Source organism: Pituophis catenifer, unplaced genomic scaffold (assembly GCF_029215685.1).
Source record: "Pituophis catenifer annectens isolate HBS135680 unplaced genomic scaffold, rPitCat1.0.hap2 SCAF_1, whole genome shotgun sequence".
Classification (NCBI taxonomy): domain Eukaryota; kingdom Metazoa; phylum Chordata; class Lepidosauria; order Squamata; family Colubridae; genus Pituophis; species Pituophis catenifer.
Window position 1 is genome coordinate 32202826 of NW_027256881.1, and position 17541 is coordinate 32220366.

Below are 17541 nucleotides of genomic sequence, written 5' to 3' on the forward strand. Positions count from 1 at the left end.
AGGGCAACGCAGCTTTCCCGCCGCCAGCAGAAGAGTATGCACCACGCAGGCGCAACGTATTCTCAACCCCTTCCTCCTTCGCAAACTGACAGCCTTTTCTTTTGCTTCCCTTCCCGGCCGCCATAGCCCCTGCTAGTGGAGCCCGTGCAGGCCTTCCGTCCCTCTCCCTCCCCCGGCTAGGAGAGGAAGAGAAAGGCAGGGACGGGACAGGAGTCGGATTACAAGATGGCGGCTATGCCGCGGTGTTAGTGGCTGCTGCTGCTAGTTGGTACTGCTGTGGCAGAGGAGCGGCGGCTCCGACCTGAACGTCATGAAAAGCGGCGAGTTAAAGGCCTCCTGAGTGACGCTCTCAGCCCCCGGCCGGTCCTTCCCCCGTCCCTTGCGATCGGGCCGGGGCCCCACCATGTCGGATACCCGGCGGCGGGTGAAGGTCTACACGCTCAACGAAGAGCGGCAATGGGACGACAGAGGCACCGGACACGTCTCGTCCACATACGTGGAGCGGCTCAAAGGGATGTCGCTGCTCGTCCGAGCCGAGTCGGACGGTGAGAAAGGGGAAGGATAATGGCAGGCAGGGGATGGCGGCAGCTGCTAATCTCTCTGGGACAATAGAGCCCAGCCAGGGGAATGGGAAACAACCCATGGGAGAGTTCAGCCACCGCCACTTCACACACCCTGGGCTGAGGCCACGGATTCCTTCCCGCATATGTAGTCTCTCTTTTATATTTAGGCGAAATCGTAGGGTCAGGTTAGTGGACCCCTTCACCCCAAATATTACTAACCCCGAAACCCTTAAGTACCTTCTTGATAGTCCCCTGAATTCATGCATGTTATAATTGGGGAACCTTACTGACTGCTTTAAGGGATTCATTTGTTCTAGTTGATTATAAAAGTTATTTGGTAACTCCTCTGTCAGTTAATTGGGCGACTTTGGGGAAAGGATACTAAATGTGTTGTGAGGAGTGGGAAACATTAACTTCTAGAAAACTTTCAGAACTTTCATGATCCTAAACTGTGGTAATTGTTACTCATTGAAGATGATTTGGCTAATGATTTTTTTTTTATAGGCCTTTTGTAGTACAGATTTATACTTTCAGATACTATGAGCTTTTCAGATATGTCCCAGCACTCTGGGTTGGTTTTCTCTGAAGCTTGCCTCCATGAGAAGAGCGCTCCAGTTTTCATATTTTCTTTCAATTTTACAGTATTCTTTAGGGATTTGCTTATTTTCCATCATCTTACATCTAAACTTTATTTTCAGAAATTTAGTGCATTTAGTGTGAAGCAAAGAAAGTAGTAACGTTTATGGCATTTAAGTTTTAACATAATTATTTAAATTGTTACTTTTTAGAGTGCTACAACAAACTATAATTTTTCTCTTGAAAAAAAATTGTACTTTGTGTTACTATATTTTCTATTGTTTAGAATGTTGGGTACTTAAAATTCTTACATTTTAAACTTTTATCCAATTTATTGTCTTGTTGTTTTTGAGTGTGTCTGAATTAAGGACATAATATTTCAGTAGAAGTGACCTAAAACTATATCTGAAGAAAGCAAAATATTCAAAATTGTCTCTAATCATTAATTTGGTTGTACTTGGTGGTGAAAAAAAGAAAAATAAACATTTGTATCAAATTTTATATGCTGATGGAAGGCCTTTTTTCTGTTTTAGTATTTTTATGGTAAATAAAATTTACCATGTTTTCAAAATTAGAAAGTTCTTTTTAGCAGAAAATGTATTGATATTGTTAATGAATAAGTGCTAATGTACTAAATAAATCTTGTGAACCTTGGAAGTGATTGCTGGAGAGCTGTTGCCATGAAACATGATTGCTTAGACACAGTATATAATACATAAATTCAGGATTACATAATTTAGCTTTGTAAATATAATGTATGTTAGCTATCAAAGAAAAATAAGAATATTTTTTCATAGATAAATGAATGGTACATAGCTTGAGAAAGGCACACTGAAATTTTATCTTAAAATTCCCAGATTTGATCACTGTTTGCATAAAAGTTTTAGAATAAAGTACAGTCCTTAAAGTGGATAATTATTACTTAAGTTGCCTAAGACTTTTTATTTACTTACTTAAATTCTTGGTGGATTTTTTTCATCATTTCAGGTTCACTCTTGTTGGAATCGAAGATAAATCCAAACACTGCGTATCAAAAACAACAGGCATGTATTGTTTTCTATATTTCAACTATGTTACTATTATTGAAAATACTATTTTTTAAAAAAAAAAAAGTCTGGTAACTGGACAACTAGAGTTTTGTTATATATCAAAATCTTAGTTGTCCACATACTGATAAAGGCAAGCCAAGGGATATGTGTATATTAAATATTGGAGATTAATATATGAAAATGCTATCTTTTACATTCACATTTTGGGACCCTAGAAGTACACACCTGCAGCAGTGCTTGCCCTCTGAAACAAGGCTCCCCCTGCCTCTGAGTTTCAGATAGTCTCCACTGCTATTTAGATGAGCCAAGAACACCTGGCTCTTCACCCCAGCTTTTGGTGAGGGAGAGTGAAACCACTTGCTTCATCAGACTTGCCATCTTTTTATTTTTATTTTTATGTTTTATTGATTTTATTATAATTTTTTGTTGTGAGCCATACAGAATTATATGTTGGGCAGCACCTTTGCTGAACTATCTGCCATTAGTTTTCTGTTTTCTGTCCGGTTTTAATAATACTATTTGGTGTTTTGTTTTTTTTATCAATACATTAATTATTATTTATTTTGTAATGTACTAGTTTACATTATATTACTCCATGCTGAATGCAGCTATTCAGCTATTTATTGCAGCCCATATGAATGTTCACCAATCTTCAAAGTTTAGTAGGTTACATTTAGTAGGTTACATTTTGGGGTGATGACTTGCATACATCTTGGTGGGTTGCAATTTGTGCAAATCTCAAATTATTACTCACTGGAGAAGAGGCTAATGCTGGGAAAGATTGAGGGCAAAAGAAGAAGGGGACAACAGAGAATGAGGTGGCTGGATGGAGTCACTGAAGCAGTAGGCGTGAGCTTAAATGGACTCCAGAGGATGGTAGAGGACAGGAAGGCCTGGAGGAACGTTGTCCATGGGGTTGCAGTGGGTTGGACATGACTTTGCAACTAACAACAAGAACAACAAATTATTTGTATTTTATTCTAGTTGTTAATGATGCCCTTTTCATTGCAATAGATTTCTAACAAATTCCATAAAATGGTATAGTCTCTTTCAAGTCAATTTCATTCTGTGAAGACTTCCATGGGCACATTTGTGTAGTTTTCTTCATAGCATTACAGAAGCAGTTGGCTGTTACCATTTTCCAGGATATCTTGTTGACTTCCCAGCCTAGCCTACTGTCCCTTTACTAGAGATCTCCCATCAAACTACGGGCTTGATGTTAACTTCAAAACCAGACAAGTCAGCCACTGCTTTACTATTTTTACTCTTATGTTAATTCAGCTAAAATATATTGGCTGAATTCGTACAGCCCATAAACCATGGTTGAAATTATGATTCAAATGAATAAATTACAGGTGGCTTAGTTTATGCATTAGGTTAACCTATGAAACTTGATTTATAAATTACAACTGTGGATACATAGATGATGATAAACTATAAACCAACAAACCATATTGTTGCTTGGAGCAGTGTGTGAACCCAGCCATTAAAAGTGTTCAAATATTTTTAATAGATGTCCCAAGTACTATCAGAGGATACTTTTACTAGATCAGTTCCTCAGAGTGAAAAATTAAGAGATAAATTAGCATTAGTATCTGAAAAGATCTTTATAATCTAAAATAAGAAGAGCATATAGTGAATGTTCAGATATAACATATGCAAATCAGAAAATTAAACTATGCATCCAAGTATTTAGAAACTGTATCTAGTAGCAAAATTTTACTTTAATGTAAGAAATTTTCGGTTTTGTAATTTCTAATTTCTACCATACTCAAATGAGATCAAAGATGGAGCCCAACAAATAAAAGCTAGTTTTATCCTTAAGGTAGGTTTAGCTTTTACATAATGATATTCCTAGAAAATTGAGAAAACATTTGTAATACTGTGTGGGTTTTTTTATTTTTGTATTGTAGTATGTTGGACAAATATTACATGTTTTCAACTTTTGCTCTTTAAAAACACATCTTAATTTAAAAATATTCTCTGAAGTAATAAAAGTAGCAGTACAGTTATTTGAAAATAACTACTATTGTTAGTGATGCTTTTATTTGGATAAACTCTATAAAGATATGTAATTTGTTAAATACAGTAAGATATGGGGATAGGATTGCTTCAATTTTAATTATCCTAAAACTTTTTCATAATTTATTAACTTTATAATAATTATTTATTACATTTATGTGCCGCCCATCTCATCAGAGACGACTCTCCTGCTTCTTTCTATTCAGAATTATATAGTTTGAATTAGTTATTCATTTAATCATTTTTGACTCTTTGTATTCCAAAACAATTTTGCTGGGATTTTGCCTCAGTAAATGCTTCTTGGAATACTGATGACCTTGTTCTTGTGTCATCAATGATAGTATCAAGCCACCTTCTCTTGGCCAGCCTCTTTTTAAATTGCCTTTGATTTTCGGAGTCTTCTCCAGTGACTTTTATTTTATTTTTATTTTTTAAATTTGATTTATATGCCGCCCTTCTCCGAAGACTCAGGGCGGCTTACAATGTGCTCAGCAATAGCCTTCATCCTTTTGTATATTTATACAAAGTCAGCTTATTGCCCCAACAACTGGGTCCTCCACATTAAACATTCAAAATATCTAAACTTTACCTGTATTATTAGTGATTCCAGCATATAAGACCCTGTCTTATATTTTTTTGAACCCTGAAATAAACACTTGGCCTTATTGCCATGCACTCAAAAGCCCGATAGGGTTTATTATCAGGGGCTGTCTTATTTTGAGAGAAACAGGGTAGTTCATCTAATTCTGAATTATTTGCTATTTGTTTTTCTCAGATAGAAGTTACTTTCAAGAGTTTTCTTCAGCACCACAGTTGAAATACATCATTTATTTTTGTTCGATCTTTCTGATAGACCAGATTTTAACCAATATGTTACAACAAATAAGTAGATTTTTTTTTCTTTTCATGGCCATAGTATGTCTGTGAATTTTTGAGCCTAGAAAGATAAAAGTCTTTTCTATATCAGATACTAAACTCTGCATTAATTTTTAACTGCTGTTCACTTTCAACAGATTCTTTTAAGTCTTTCCTAATTCCAGCCATCAAATACCATCATCAGCATATATGAGGTTGTTCATATTTCTCCCAGTAATTTTAATTTCAGTTGCTATTTCTTCTAGTCTGGCATTTCCAATGCTATATTCGTGGTTTTCTAGTGAAAGAGATCATCACAAGAGAATCTTGCTGACATCTAAAAATTCCACAATCCTACATATGGTCTTTAAAATGCAATGCTAAATTTTGTATGCAAGTTAAATAAACATGGTGACGATATAAATCTTGATATGCTGTTTTCCCACTATTCTGTTCTGACTTAATTATTATGCAAATTCTTCTATAGACTGCATAAAATTCCCAGTGTTTTTGTTGCCTTTTGCTTTCTATCTTCCTTCAGCTACCGGTACTTTCATTATGTCTACAAACAGACGTATCTTCTCTGACCTTTTGCATTTTGAGATACTTTTATTTGTTTCATCTTTATCACTAATTGAACTCACATTCTATGCATAATCATATGTAATATTATTGAGGTATCTTTTGAGTTTGATTCTTTTACGTTTTAAGTTAAATTATAATCTTATAAGAAATAATTTGTGATATGAGCTTCAGTGAGATTAGGTCTTGTTTTTGTTGAATCAGTTGAGCCTCTCCAGCTGTACTTGCTGTCTTTTTAATCAAGTGGTGCCCATGTATAAAGCTATCTTTCAGATTGTTGAAATAAGAAATTGCTTATAGTTACTAGGTATACTAGTCCTATTAGGACTAGTAGATCCCTAATAGTCTGTTTCCTGCTTTATCTTGTATGCCAAAGCCATTATTTCCCATTATTCCAGTTGTTATTTTATTTCTAATTTCGCATTCCATCCTCCTATATGACACCTCCCTTTTTTAGTCTGATGTTAGCAAAGTGCTGCATAATACCATAGAACCCTTCCACTCCTTCGCTACCTCTTGTTTGAAACATAGATTTGAATCATTGCAATATCAATTGATTTGCCTTGGACTCAAATTGAGATCATCCTGTCATTTTGTTATGTCTGAACACTAACTTTGATACCTTTTGTTTATTTTCACTACTCCATTTGTTCTATGATGTTCGATAAAAGATCTGATGTCCTTCTGAGATGAAGTGACCCAGTTTAGTTCAGTTCACTGATTTCCATAATGTCAGTATTATATCTAGATATTACTGCTTTGACAACATCTGGTTTTTGGTTTTGACATTCCACATACCAATGGGGTACATATGTTTACTGTGTTAAATTTTCCTTTTGCCTTTGGCCACATGAACACCTGGGTTCCTATCAACCTTTATCCAGCCACATCATAAATACCACTCAGAGCTGTGTGTTCTTTTCTAGTTGCTCTTTGGATACTTTCTGATCTGAAGAGTTCATCTTCCAGTTTCATTTTGGCATTGTCTTGGTTATGAATGTCTATTTGGTTTCCTTGACAGAATATTGGGAGTGGATTGTCATTTCCTTTCATACAAGATCATATTTATATTCCCCTATATTTGCCTTTAACTGTATATGTATATATAGTCTTCTCACTATAACCCTTTTATAGTAATAAGAATCCTTGAAAGATAATCTTGTGCTAAAGTATTTGCCATCTTCCTAGTAAGATGCTTCTTTGGACTAGAGCTCCTAAAAAATGAGTGGTAGTGTGTGTATCAGGATTTATCTATCCTACATAAAATGTGTTTTTTGAAAGGTTATATGACTAGTCATGGAGAAAAATATAATAGTGGTGGATCGTCTTTCTCTTCCCCTATTCTTCCCCTATTCTCTTACATTTTGTACTGGTGATTGAAAGCTACTTTCTTGACACCTAAACCTAGCTGTATGTTACATTTTTCAGTAGAGTCAAATAATAAATTTAATATTCCATTTTAAAATAGGACACTTTGATTGTTTGGTCAGAAGCAGAAAATTATGATTTAGCTCTGAGTTTTCAAGAAAAAGCTGGCTGTGATGAAATCTGGGAAAAAATTTGCCAGGTAAGGATTACATTTAAAGTTCTTATTATTTTTTTAAAAAAATTAGATTTGACTGTTCATAAACTTTGTGATTGAAATAATGTTTTGATGACCCATTTAATTGTATCTTAATTTTTATAGTATGAATTACAAATTTTATTTTCTAGTTTAGCTGATGTGTGATTTTTCAATGGCATTATTTAAAATACCGTTTCAGGACAGCTTTACATTTATACTTCTACAATGAAATTATTTTGAGATTTGCAGTGACTGTGATTCTGCTGTATAACATCAATTACAAATACTATTATTAACTTATACCATTGATATTGCTCAGAAAAAGTGGATAGCTGTGATGGTTTACAAGAATATCCTTCCTTCCTCCTCCCTCCTGTACTACTCCTTCATCACCTGACATGATACAGCAACCTAAATTTGGTGTGCAGCCCACCAGTCCCATTTCACTGACAGTTCACAGAATGTCAGAACTATATTAATATATGATTTAGATATTTGATAATAACATTGATTTTCATACTTCTTTCTCCTTGCCTTTCAAAATCTATAATATATGTCAGAATAAGTCAATAATTATTAATGTTTTTGATTTTAGGTTCAAGGGAAGGACCCTTCTGTAGAAGTTACACAGGATCTCATTGATGAATCAGAAGAAGAACGCTTTGAGGAAATGCCTGAAACTAGTCATTTGATTGATCTCCCTACTTGTGAACTCAACAAACTCGAAGAAATAGCAGACCTAGTTACCTCAGTTCTCTCATCACCCATTCGTAGAGAAAAATTGGCCTTAGCACTGGAGAATGAAGGCTATATTAAAAAATTATTACAGCTTTTCCAACTTTGTGAGAACCTAGAAAATACTGAAGGCTTGCATCATTTGTATGAAATTATTCGAGGAATTTTGTTCCTCAATAAAGCAACTCTTTTTGAGGTGATGTTCTCAGATGAGTGCATTATGGATGTTGTGGGATGCCTTGAATATGACCCTGCATTAGCTCAACCAAAAAGGCATAGGGAATTTTTGACCAAAACAGCAAAATTTAAAGAGGTTATACCCATAACAGACTCTGAACTTAGACAAAAGATTCATCAGACTTACAGGGTACAATACATTCAGGACATCATCTTGCCAACACCATCTGTTTTTGAAGAGAATTTTCTTTCTACCCTTACTTCATTTATTTTCTTTAACAAAGTCGAGATTGTCAGTATGCTACAGGTAAGTGAATTCAAAAGTCTAAAAGAGTTGCATTTTGAAAATTCTAAATATAATTATGATGCTAACCATAAAGCTTTTAGTATGCTGCTGTTATGTTTATTTACTAGTTCTGATAAATTACTTTTCACTATCCACTCACAGAGCATAATTTAGCAGTGTTGTTTGTGCATTCATTGATGTATATTTCATAGGCTTTGCATGAACACCGTAGATTTCTCTCAAACAAGATAAACTACACATAAATTCTTATAAATGCTATGAGATGTACATGGTTTTCTGACAGTTCTTTTATATTAGTTAGCATTGATGCTAGCTTTTAAGCAGTTGTGTTAAACATGGTACTGAAAGTAACATGCTATAATCACAGATGTTTATAATATCACTATTTTTCCCCTGCCATCTATATTCAGCAATATGTGAGCAGTAAACATTTTCTATAGGCTGTATGGAAAGGGTGTTACTTTTTAATTTTGTTAAAATTTATTTCTTTAAAAATCAGTCATGCACCAGTCATAAGTTTCCGAAGATGAATCAAAAATATTAAAACATACAGTAATTTCTACTGGTATACTGTAACTATAAAAAGTCTGAATAAAAATCCTTTTGAAATAAAAGGAAAATAAATGTAAAATCTCCTGGCTGTTGCCTTGTTCGTTATAAATTATACTTATAAATATTGGTATTGAGATAAGAAAAAAATACAGAACTGAGATAAAACCAGACAAGGGAGGTAGGATTATAGAAAGCTTCCCTTTCCCAAGTTACTTTGTCCATATAGCTCAATCTTACATAGCCTAATTGGCAACAACTCCAAAGGATTTTAGTGATCTCCTACACTCCTACACTAAGATCTTTTTATCTTCATTGATAATACACAGGTTGGGTTGGGTTCTGTGTCTCTGCATATAGAGAATGTATATACCACTGATCTGTCCATCTTTACCTGATAGTATAAACATCCTATTTCTATTGGTCTATAATTGGCGTAATTTATTTTAAATTCAGCATTCCAAGAACCTTATGTATGCAAAATACATCTAAGCTCTTGATGGGCTTCCCATTTATTTCAGTTATATTGTTGATAGTAAATATATTTGGAAAAAAAGCTCGCTTCAGTTATGGTGGTGATAATACATATAGACCCTACATATTTGCTAGTTGTTGTTTCTTATTTTGATGAACCTGATGAAGTAGATTAGGATGACAACATTTTGTCATCTGTAAGTATTTTATTGTCCCTGTTTGCCTCCTAAATGGTATCACAGGTGCAAATCTAGATGATAATGCTGAATTAGATTTATATTGATGTAGTTCTAAAATGTTGTGTTGTGATGGTAGCAGTGCCAAAGTTTAGCTACTGCCATAGCTATTGGCTGTTTGTTATTCAGTTAAACTCTTGAGTAAAATTTGTCAAAGATAAGCTTAAAATTTGTCAAAGATAGTTTAAATTCAATTCAGTGTGAAATATTTTGGGTCCAATGAAATCCAGCAGGTTTACTGAAAAGGAAGAAGTGGACTGAATCTTCTTAAGACTGTTCAGATATGTGTTGTGATTAAGTAAACAATTATATAATCTACATTAAGAGTTTTCTGGGATTGTTCACCTGATATTTATTTATTTAAAGTATTTTTTACCATAGTGTTCAGCAAAAAAGACTCTTAGAACTGCTAGCCTGATATAGTAAATACAAGTTAATCCTTGTCCATAGGCTTACAGTCAGAAAAAGACAACATAAAATGAAAAATGGAGAGAGGTGGGAAGAGGGGGAAAAATAAACTTCTGGCATTTTAAAATAAACAGTATCTCTTATAAAAACCAATTGGAAAAGAGCTGAGGAAATAAGAAGTTGAACTGAGTTATTATTGTAAGTACCCTCAGTCTGATTATAATATTCCATTATATGTTTTTACTCAGATTTTTTCCTTTGTGCATGTATGCATATTCAACATGTCATAGTGGGTGACTGAACGAAGAAGTTGAGTTGAAGCTAAATTGGTGAAGGTTTAAATAGGAAAAACTTGCTTTGTACCAAGTGAAATCACCGGTTTACCTAGATCAGTATCATCTGGGTTAATGGATAATGATTCTTTTGAGTTTCAGATAGAAGATTTTCCAAAATTGCATAGGAATTAAAAATGGGATATTTTGTATGCAAAACCTATGTTACCTAATTAGATCTTTCAAAGAACTTTTAGAGAATCAAGTTCTGCATTTGGCCTTTGAATGAGGTTCTTGATGCCTCGCTCCAAAAGAGTATAGAGACTAGGAGAAAAAATAAAATTAGTTGTGAAATTAGTTAAATGCTGCTATTGTAATTATTCAAAATGGATTTAATATTGTCACATCAGTTACAGCAGAATGACAGTTTTACAACTCTGGGGATTCATTGAAGAATTCAAGGAAGGGACAAAATGCAACCTGAGATTTCAGGTTGGGGTGATTGTTAAACATTGTGACATGAAGAATTAAAATCACTAGAAAGTATTTTAGAGTTATTATTCCTTCTGAATCAACAAATGACTGTTGTACTTCATAGTAAATCTGGTGATGCAACAAATGCTGCTTTTTAAAAACTCTTTGATTTATCATTCATTCTACTATAATTCTTGGATTATCTTATTTTAAGTATATGATAGTTCAGTATTCAGCAGATAAATTGTTGTTCATTTAGTACAAGGTCAACAAAATAAATTGGACTACAACATTTTAGCATGTACTGATAACCTGAATTCTGAGCATGATAAAACATAGCTTTAAAAATATTTAGCTTGCTTGATTTTTCAGATCATTTGGTCTTTTTGCATCAAGCTGTAGTGACAATGTTTTGTCAGGGTTCTCTTCAACAAGCTATTGATGTTATTGTGTCATCAGTTTGCAATTTGGTCCTTAGTAGCTTTTTTACCTATGTAATAGTTATTTTTGTTTTAGTTAAAGCATTCTGTTGAAGTATCACAATGCCATTTGAGCTGAATTGGCTTTTTCAGGGTGGTGTCATACTGCTCTTAGGTAATGTTTTAATGAAGTTTTAGATTTGCAGATATTTAATATTGTGTTTAGTTCTTGATTTCTAAGGTTTGGTTTTAATAAGTTTAATAATATAGCACTAATTGTGATAAACTTCTGAGTATGTGATAAATATATTGTAAATGATAGAAGCTAGGCAATCTTTTAGTGTTACCATACTGCCTTACTGTTCTTCCCTTTCCACCCCCTCACATTTTCAAAGAGCATGACCCACATAAGATAAATTTTTATACTTGTCAACAGCTATGTTGTGGAAACCATCTCCTTTATTTCTGGCAATGTTTGCACTACTGGCAACCATACGAAATTGTGTGTTTTGAGTTTTGTTACTGCCTGCTCTACAGGACTGCTTCAGAAAGGAAAACAAATTGGACGAATCTTTGTGTTACCTGGGAGCATGAACAATGCTGGAGTGGCATTAAACTATATACAGTATGCATAGCTAGGACCTTTCAAAAAAACAAAGCATTCAGCAATTTGTAGAGAAAGCTTAGTACATTGGCCCTTATATTGTATATAAGTAAATAGTCATTCAGAAGGAGGAGGATTCATAAAGGTGTTTCAATTCAAATGCATAGAAATCAATTGTGGTAATCCAGATTCAAACCAAATTCTGGGCAGCAATAAAATGAAAGCAGTTTTCACGATGCAGTTCCATCTTGAATTTAGCAACTAAGGAGATCTAACTTTTACCAAGTTAGATCTCCTTAGTTCTCTTCCTTATTAAGTTAAAATATTTTCCTTTTGTGCTGAAATGACGAAATTAAAGCTCATTTTACTGTGATTACTGCAAAACATTGGCCTGGTGGAGGATAGACAGTAGTTTTTCTCAAATTTCCACATCTAAAACTTTTTTTTATTAATAATAAATAAAGCAAAAGCAAAAAAATTGAATAACCAAAATATTTTAAAGTTATGTTTTGCTTCTTAATAACAAGGCAATATGGCTGTATATTTAGAAGCATAATACGTAACTAAAGTAGAAATAATCTATTAATGTGATGTGATGATATGATACGATACGATACGATACGATATGATATGATATGATGGTAAAGTTATAGAGAGTACATTTTGTCTTTTTGTGGTACAGTATTAACTGATTTATAGAAACTATGACACATGCTTAACAACTTCACACACAAACTACTGTTAATTATATTATTAACTGTGTAGCCAAGAAGCAATAAAGAGAACAGACTGTACCTTCAGAATTTCTTTTCTAAAAATATCAGTTTGAGTTGTGCAGTGTTCTTCAAAATGTGGGGGAGCCACAATAATTATCCTTTGTGGCAACTAGTTAGAACTTCTAGGCTAGATATTTTGATAAAAGGATGTGTCATGAGTATGAGGTTTTTGACACATGTTAACTCTTAATTGGGGACGGAATATTTAGAAATGCAGCCTACTGAATGTAGTAGTCATGAGTGTTTTGCATGACACATTTTTCAGGGATCAGCAAGACAGTAACTGATTTGCAAACATATTGTTGAAGCAGGAAGGATGAGAAAGAGGGACATTTGGGAAACGTTATAGTGGGAAGAAGGAAATAGTGACTTATTTTTTGTACTACTACCTTCCCTAGTTCCAAAGTATATTTCACCTGCACCTGTTTGGCAAGTTTATATTGATTTTGTGCTTACAACAGTAACATAGTTACCATAAATGTGGAGATGGGCAGGTTTGATATGCTAGAAAAAAAATGAGATTAATTCATTTTTTATATATACCTAATTAAAATATGTTAAAAGTAATCATATGCCTTCGTTTAAGAATAGACAGTTTGTGATTACTTCAACTGTGCATAATACTTTTTTCTCTAAATCTTAGTACAGTATTTACAAGTTAAACTCCCAATACAGGTTAAATTTACTACTAGAACTATTAAGACATTTAATACAAATCACTATTATTTCTAGATATTCTATACCTTTGAGATAGGGTAAATCAATTGTGAGTATACTTCAGATTAGTAAAATAACCGTTGACTCTGCATTTGCCTTTGAAATTACAAGTCTTAGGAAACTGCTGTATCCATGTCCGCATTTTTTTTCTCGATTATTTTGTACAGTTCGCAAATGATAGGACACCTTTGAGTGCTGTGTTCCAAAAAGAGGAAATTTAAAGTGTTTGAGCTCTTAAATTCTTTACAGTAAAGCTGTTGGCTGTATTGGTTAAGAGCCTTGCTCCATCTTTTTTTGCTTGCTTCAATGTTCTTATTTTAAGGTGCCTTTAAGGGCATTTTCAATAATTCCCATAATTTTCTACTAGTTTGAGTAATGTGTGGAAACTACAGATCTATACAAGAAAAGAGAGCAGCTTTGAGAAAAAAATTGGATTAACTGTTCAGTTAGGCTCCTTTGGCTTCCAACCTTATCAGTTTTCCTGGATTCCAATTTGAATTTGAGAACAATTGAGACTTGTGAGAGGAGAACCTATTTTACAACGAAAAGACAAAGTAGTAACAGTATGAGAACCTTTCCATCTTTCTCCCCTCCTTCAATTTCTGATGCACCCAATTTTAGGATTAGGGAAGTTATAATAGCAATTCTTACCTATCTGTTTAAAATAGTGATGAGGCATAAAATAGGCATTTAGTTCAAGCTTATTCAAAAATCAGAATGGCTCTCCTTGTAACCATATCACTGTTGCGTGGCTCCATCATTTTATACCTGCCACACAAAGTCTGAAGCAGGGAGGTTACTTTACATTCTTAAACTCTTCAGGCAGTTTATAACCCTGCTTTTTCTTGCCATTCTAGTTATTTAACTAGGGATAGTAATGGAAAGGTGATAATGATATGAATTTCAGTAGATTGTGGCTATTTGAAAATATCTTAAGCTAACTACAGTACTTGTACCATTTCAGAGTAAACTGATCTTCATGATTTGGTGAATTGCCTATTGTTAATTACAATAATTATTCACATGCAGTGTTACTTTACATCAAATGAAGCATTTATAATTAAATTGTAAATTTACCATTTACAGTGAGACTGAAAAGAAACAACATTTGTAAAGCTATGATATGAAATTCTAGTAAAAATAAAAAATAAAAATGTATAACTAGTGGCACACAAAATGACCTAATTGGAGAAAAAAATCTTATTTTACATTCTAATTCTTAAAATAGCGAACTTTGTGTTAAAACTATACATTACAATATTCTACAGGAAGATGAAAAGTTTTTGTCTGAAGTTTTTGCACAGCTAACTGATGAAGCTACTGATGATGACAAAAGACGTGAACTGGTAAGTTCATTTGTAGATTTAACTCTGAAATTCTTCTGATTGTTCAGCTAGCTCCTCCATGTGTGTGGAAAGATTATACTTATGACTGCTTTATTTTTTTAAATATATTTTAAAACTGCCCATCTCCCTCAGAGAGGTACTCTGTGTGAGTGCCTATATATCATGATATGGCACACAGGACTTCAGTTCTACATTGGTTTGGTTTGATTGTTTTTGGGCTGATTTACAGAAATGTGAGGTCAACAAATAGGTAGTTCTGTAGCTTTGTCAGGATTTTTTAATTCAAAATATTGGAATAATATTTTACTTTTACTGAATAAGATAAGTATTCAATGTAGTTTCAGATACCAAACAATATTCTGATGTGTTTTGGGGAAGAAATAATGAAAAAAGAGGCAATAACATTTCATTAAATTAGTACTTTTACCTATATTTCCTAAAAAATGTATACTCTTTTTGCTGAGTACGGTGCCCTATAATACAGGTTCTGTGCTCGTCAGCAATGTATTTTTTCCTTATATAAATTTTTTCTTTCACTTGGTGCAGGTTAATTTTTTCAAGGAGTTCTGTGCATTTTCTCAGACATTACAGCCTCAAAACAGAGACACCTTTTTCAAAACGTTGGCAAAATTAGGAATTCTTCCTGCTCTTGAAATAGTAATGGTAAGTTGAATTCCAGGCAAGGCATGTTATACATTTGCTTATAAGGATATCATTCTCCACTGTATACTTATCATTTGAAATAGATACAATTCAGAGTTACTCTGCATATTTGCATATTATATATCCTGCATATTCTGCATAAATGTTGGGGTAGGATGAGAAAGATGAGAAATTTAGTGATATTGAAACCTTAATTTTGGTCTTTTAAAAGTTTATGGTTTTAATAGATATATGGACTGTATTAAGCTGATTTTTATTAATGCTTTAATTCTATTTATTTATTGAATTTATTTGCCACCCATCTCATAGCAAATGATTCTGGGTGTTTGTTGTTTGGAAGCCTCCGAGAGTTTAACATAAGATAGATGGCTATATAATGTATAAATAAATAAATATTTACATACTAATTTAAATACTCAGCAGACATCTGAACTTTGACTTTCATCTATAATAATATGCAGTGTATGTGTGGATATGCACATCAAATTTGGGGGGACATGTTTGAAATGCCAGCCTAACAAGTTAGATCAGATCAAGAAACTGACTACAGAAAGTGGTATAAACTATATTTTATTGATAGTAAAGAATCTTGCTAAGTAGCTTCTGTTTTACCTTTTCTTCCTTTGATACCCCACAGTCAGGGAGGAGCCAACATGAACCTCTCCCTATTAATATTTCCTTTCCCGGGGCTAAAAAAATGCTTCTTCCCTTGTTTCTGAGTCATGCTGAGTTATTGCCATAAGGTGTTCTGGTGAGATTTTTTTTTGCAGGGTAGTTCGTCATTGCTTTCCCTGACCCTCTCTATTTATCTGGGTGGGCTTGGGACTGATATATGGTTGATGAATTCTATAAAATCAGACACATCATTAGAAGTCAAAATCACAAAACTACGTCTGATTTGCTTTGGCCATGTCATGCATGCAAATAGAAGTCAGTGATGCTAGGAATGGTTATTGGAGCAAGAAGTAGAGACAAGCAAAGAACATACCGGCTTGATAATATCAAAACTGATACAAAGATGAACATGCAACAACTAAAAAAGTTGTGCTTGACAGGGTAGCATGGAGAGCACTTGCCTATAAAGTCTCCAAGAGTTGGACATGACTGAATGATTAAAACAATTGTTTCTATTAATAGTTTCTGAGCTCTCTCTCTCAACTTTATGCCGTATAAGGAATTTCAGGTTGGTAGAGCAAGTTCTAACCACTTATGGAAGACCTTAGATTCAAGGTGACATGGCATATATTTATATAAGTTTTATAACAGGATGGAGGACCCCCAGTCTTTAGATCCAATCTGATTGCCTCACAGTATCTTGAATTAGTTCCTTCCCTCCCAAATATTTGAGGTCTTCATTTCATTTGAATTTTTCTATAAAGTTAATGCTCTATCAGAAATGTTTCATTTTAACTAAGTGATCTGGTTTTTATTTCAGGGTATGGATGATTTACAAGTTAGATCTGCTGCTACAGATATATTTTCTTATCTGGTAGAATTCAGTCCATCTATGGTTCGGGAATTTGTAATGCAAGAAGCACAGCAGAGTGATGATGTAAGAACCATGCAACTTTCTTACAGATATATATTATATCCATAATATATAGTGGCCATTTCTAGAATAAAGTTCTTGTTTTGTCAAAACAAAGTATTTATTCTCTGTGTAATCTTGTTCTTCCAACTCCTAAAAATATGGATTTGTTGTCTCAACAATACATTTAAACAATGTATTGTTTAATCAATCACTTTCTGCCTTGCTGGACCTCTGCTTCTGGAAATCAGATCAAAATATGGATTGGAGGGCTTAATAGTTAATTTTACCTCTTTGATTTACTAATGTTCAACCATGAAATGGAAATGTGAAGCCCAGTAAATAGTTGTATTGTATATAAGTTTACAATGCATTTGGCTGTGTTTTTGTTATTATAATTTTTAAGTGTTTTATTTGTATTTTAATAATTTTGTTTTAATAATTTTGTTTGGTTATATGTTTTTTAATGGTGTGCGCTGCCCAGAGTCACAAGCATGAGATAGGTAGCTGTATGAATTAAATAAATGACATTTTGTTTAGATAAATTTAATTAATAATACAAATGTCCCAGCAAATTTCAAGAAGCAAGAACTAAACAGGGATTAATCTAATAGTTTAATATTGCTCTTATCTACAATTTTGTTC

The 17541-nt window shown here is 33.6% G+C and overlaps 1 protein-coding gene across 2 annotated transcripts in view; it reads left to right on the forward strand.

Moving 5' to 3' along the window:
• Positions 1-210: 210 nt before the first annotated feature.
• PPP4R3B (protein phosphatase 4 regulatory subunit 3B) overlaps positions 211-17541 on the forward strand; it is a 50300-nt gene continuing 32969 nt past the window's right edge. For both annotated transcript variants that reach the window (XM_070932231.1, XM_070932233.1), the window contains exons 1-7: positions 211-545; positions 2127-2182; positions 7116-7214; positions 7807-8430; positions 14628-14705; positions 15252-15368; positions 16804-16920. In XM_070932231.1, the coding sequence (XP_070788332.1) occupies positions 404-545; positions 2127-2182; positions 7116-7214; positions 7807-8430; positions 14628-14705; positions 15252-15368; positions 16804-16920 (1233 nt within the window). In that variant the 5' untranslated portion in view covers positions 211-403. The remainder of the gene's footprint in view (positions 546-2126; positions 2183-7115; positions 7215-7806; positions 8431-14627; positions 14706-15251; positions 15369-16803; positions 16921-17541) is intronic.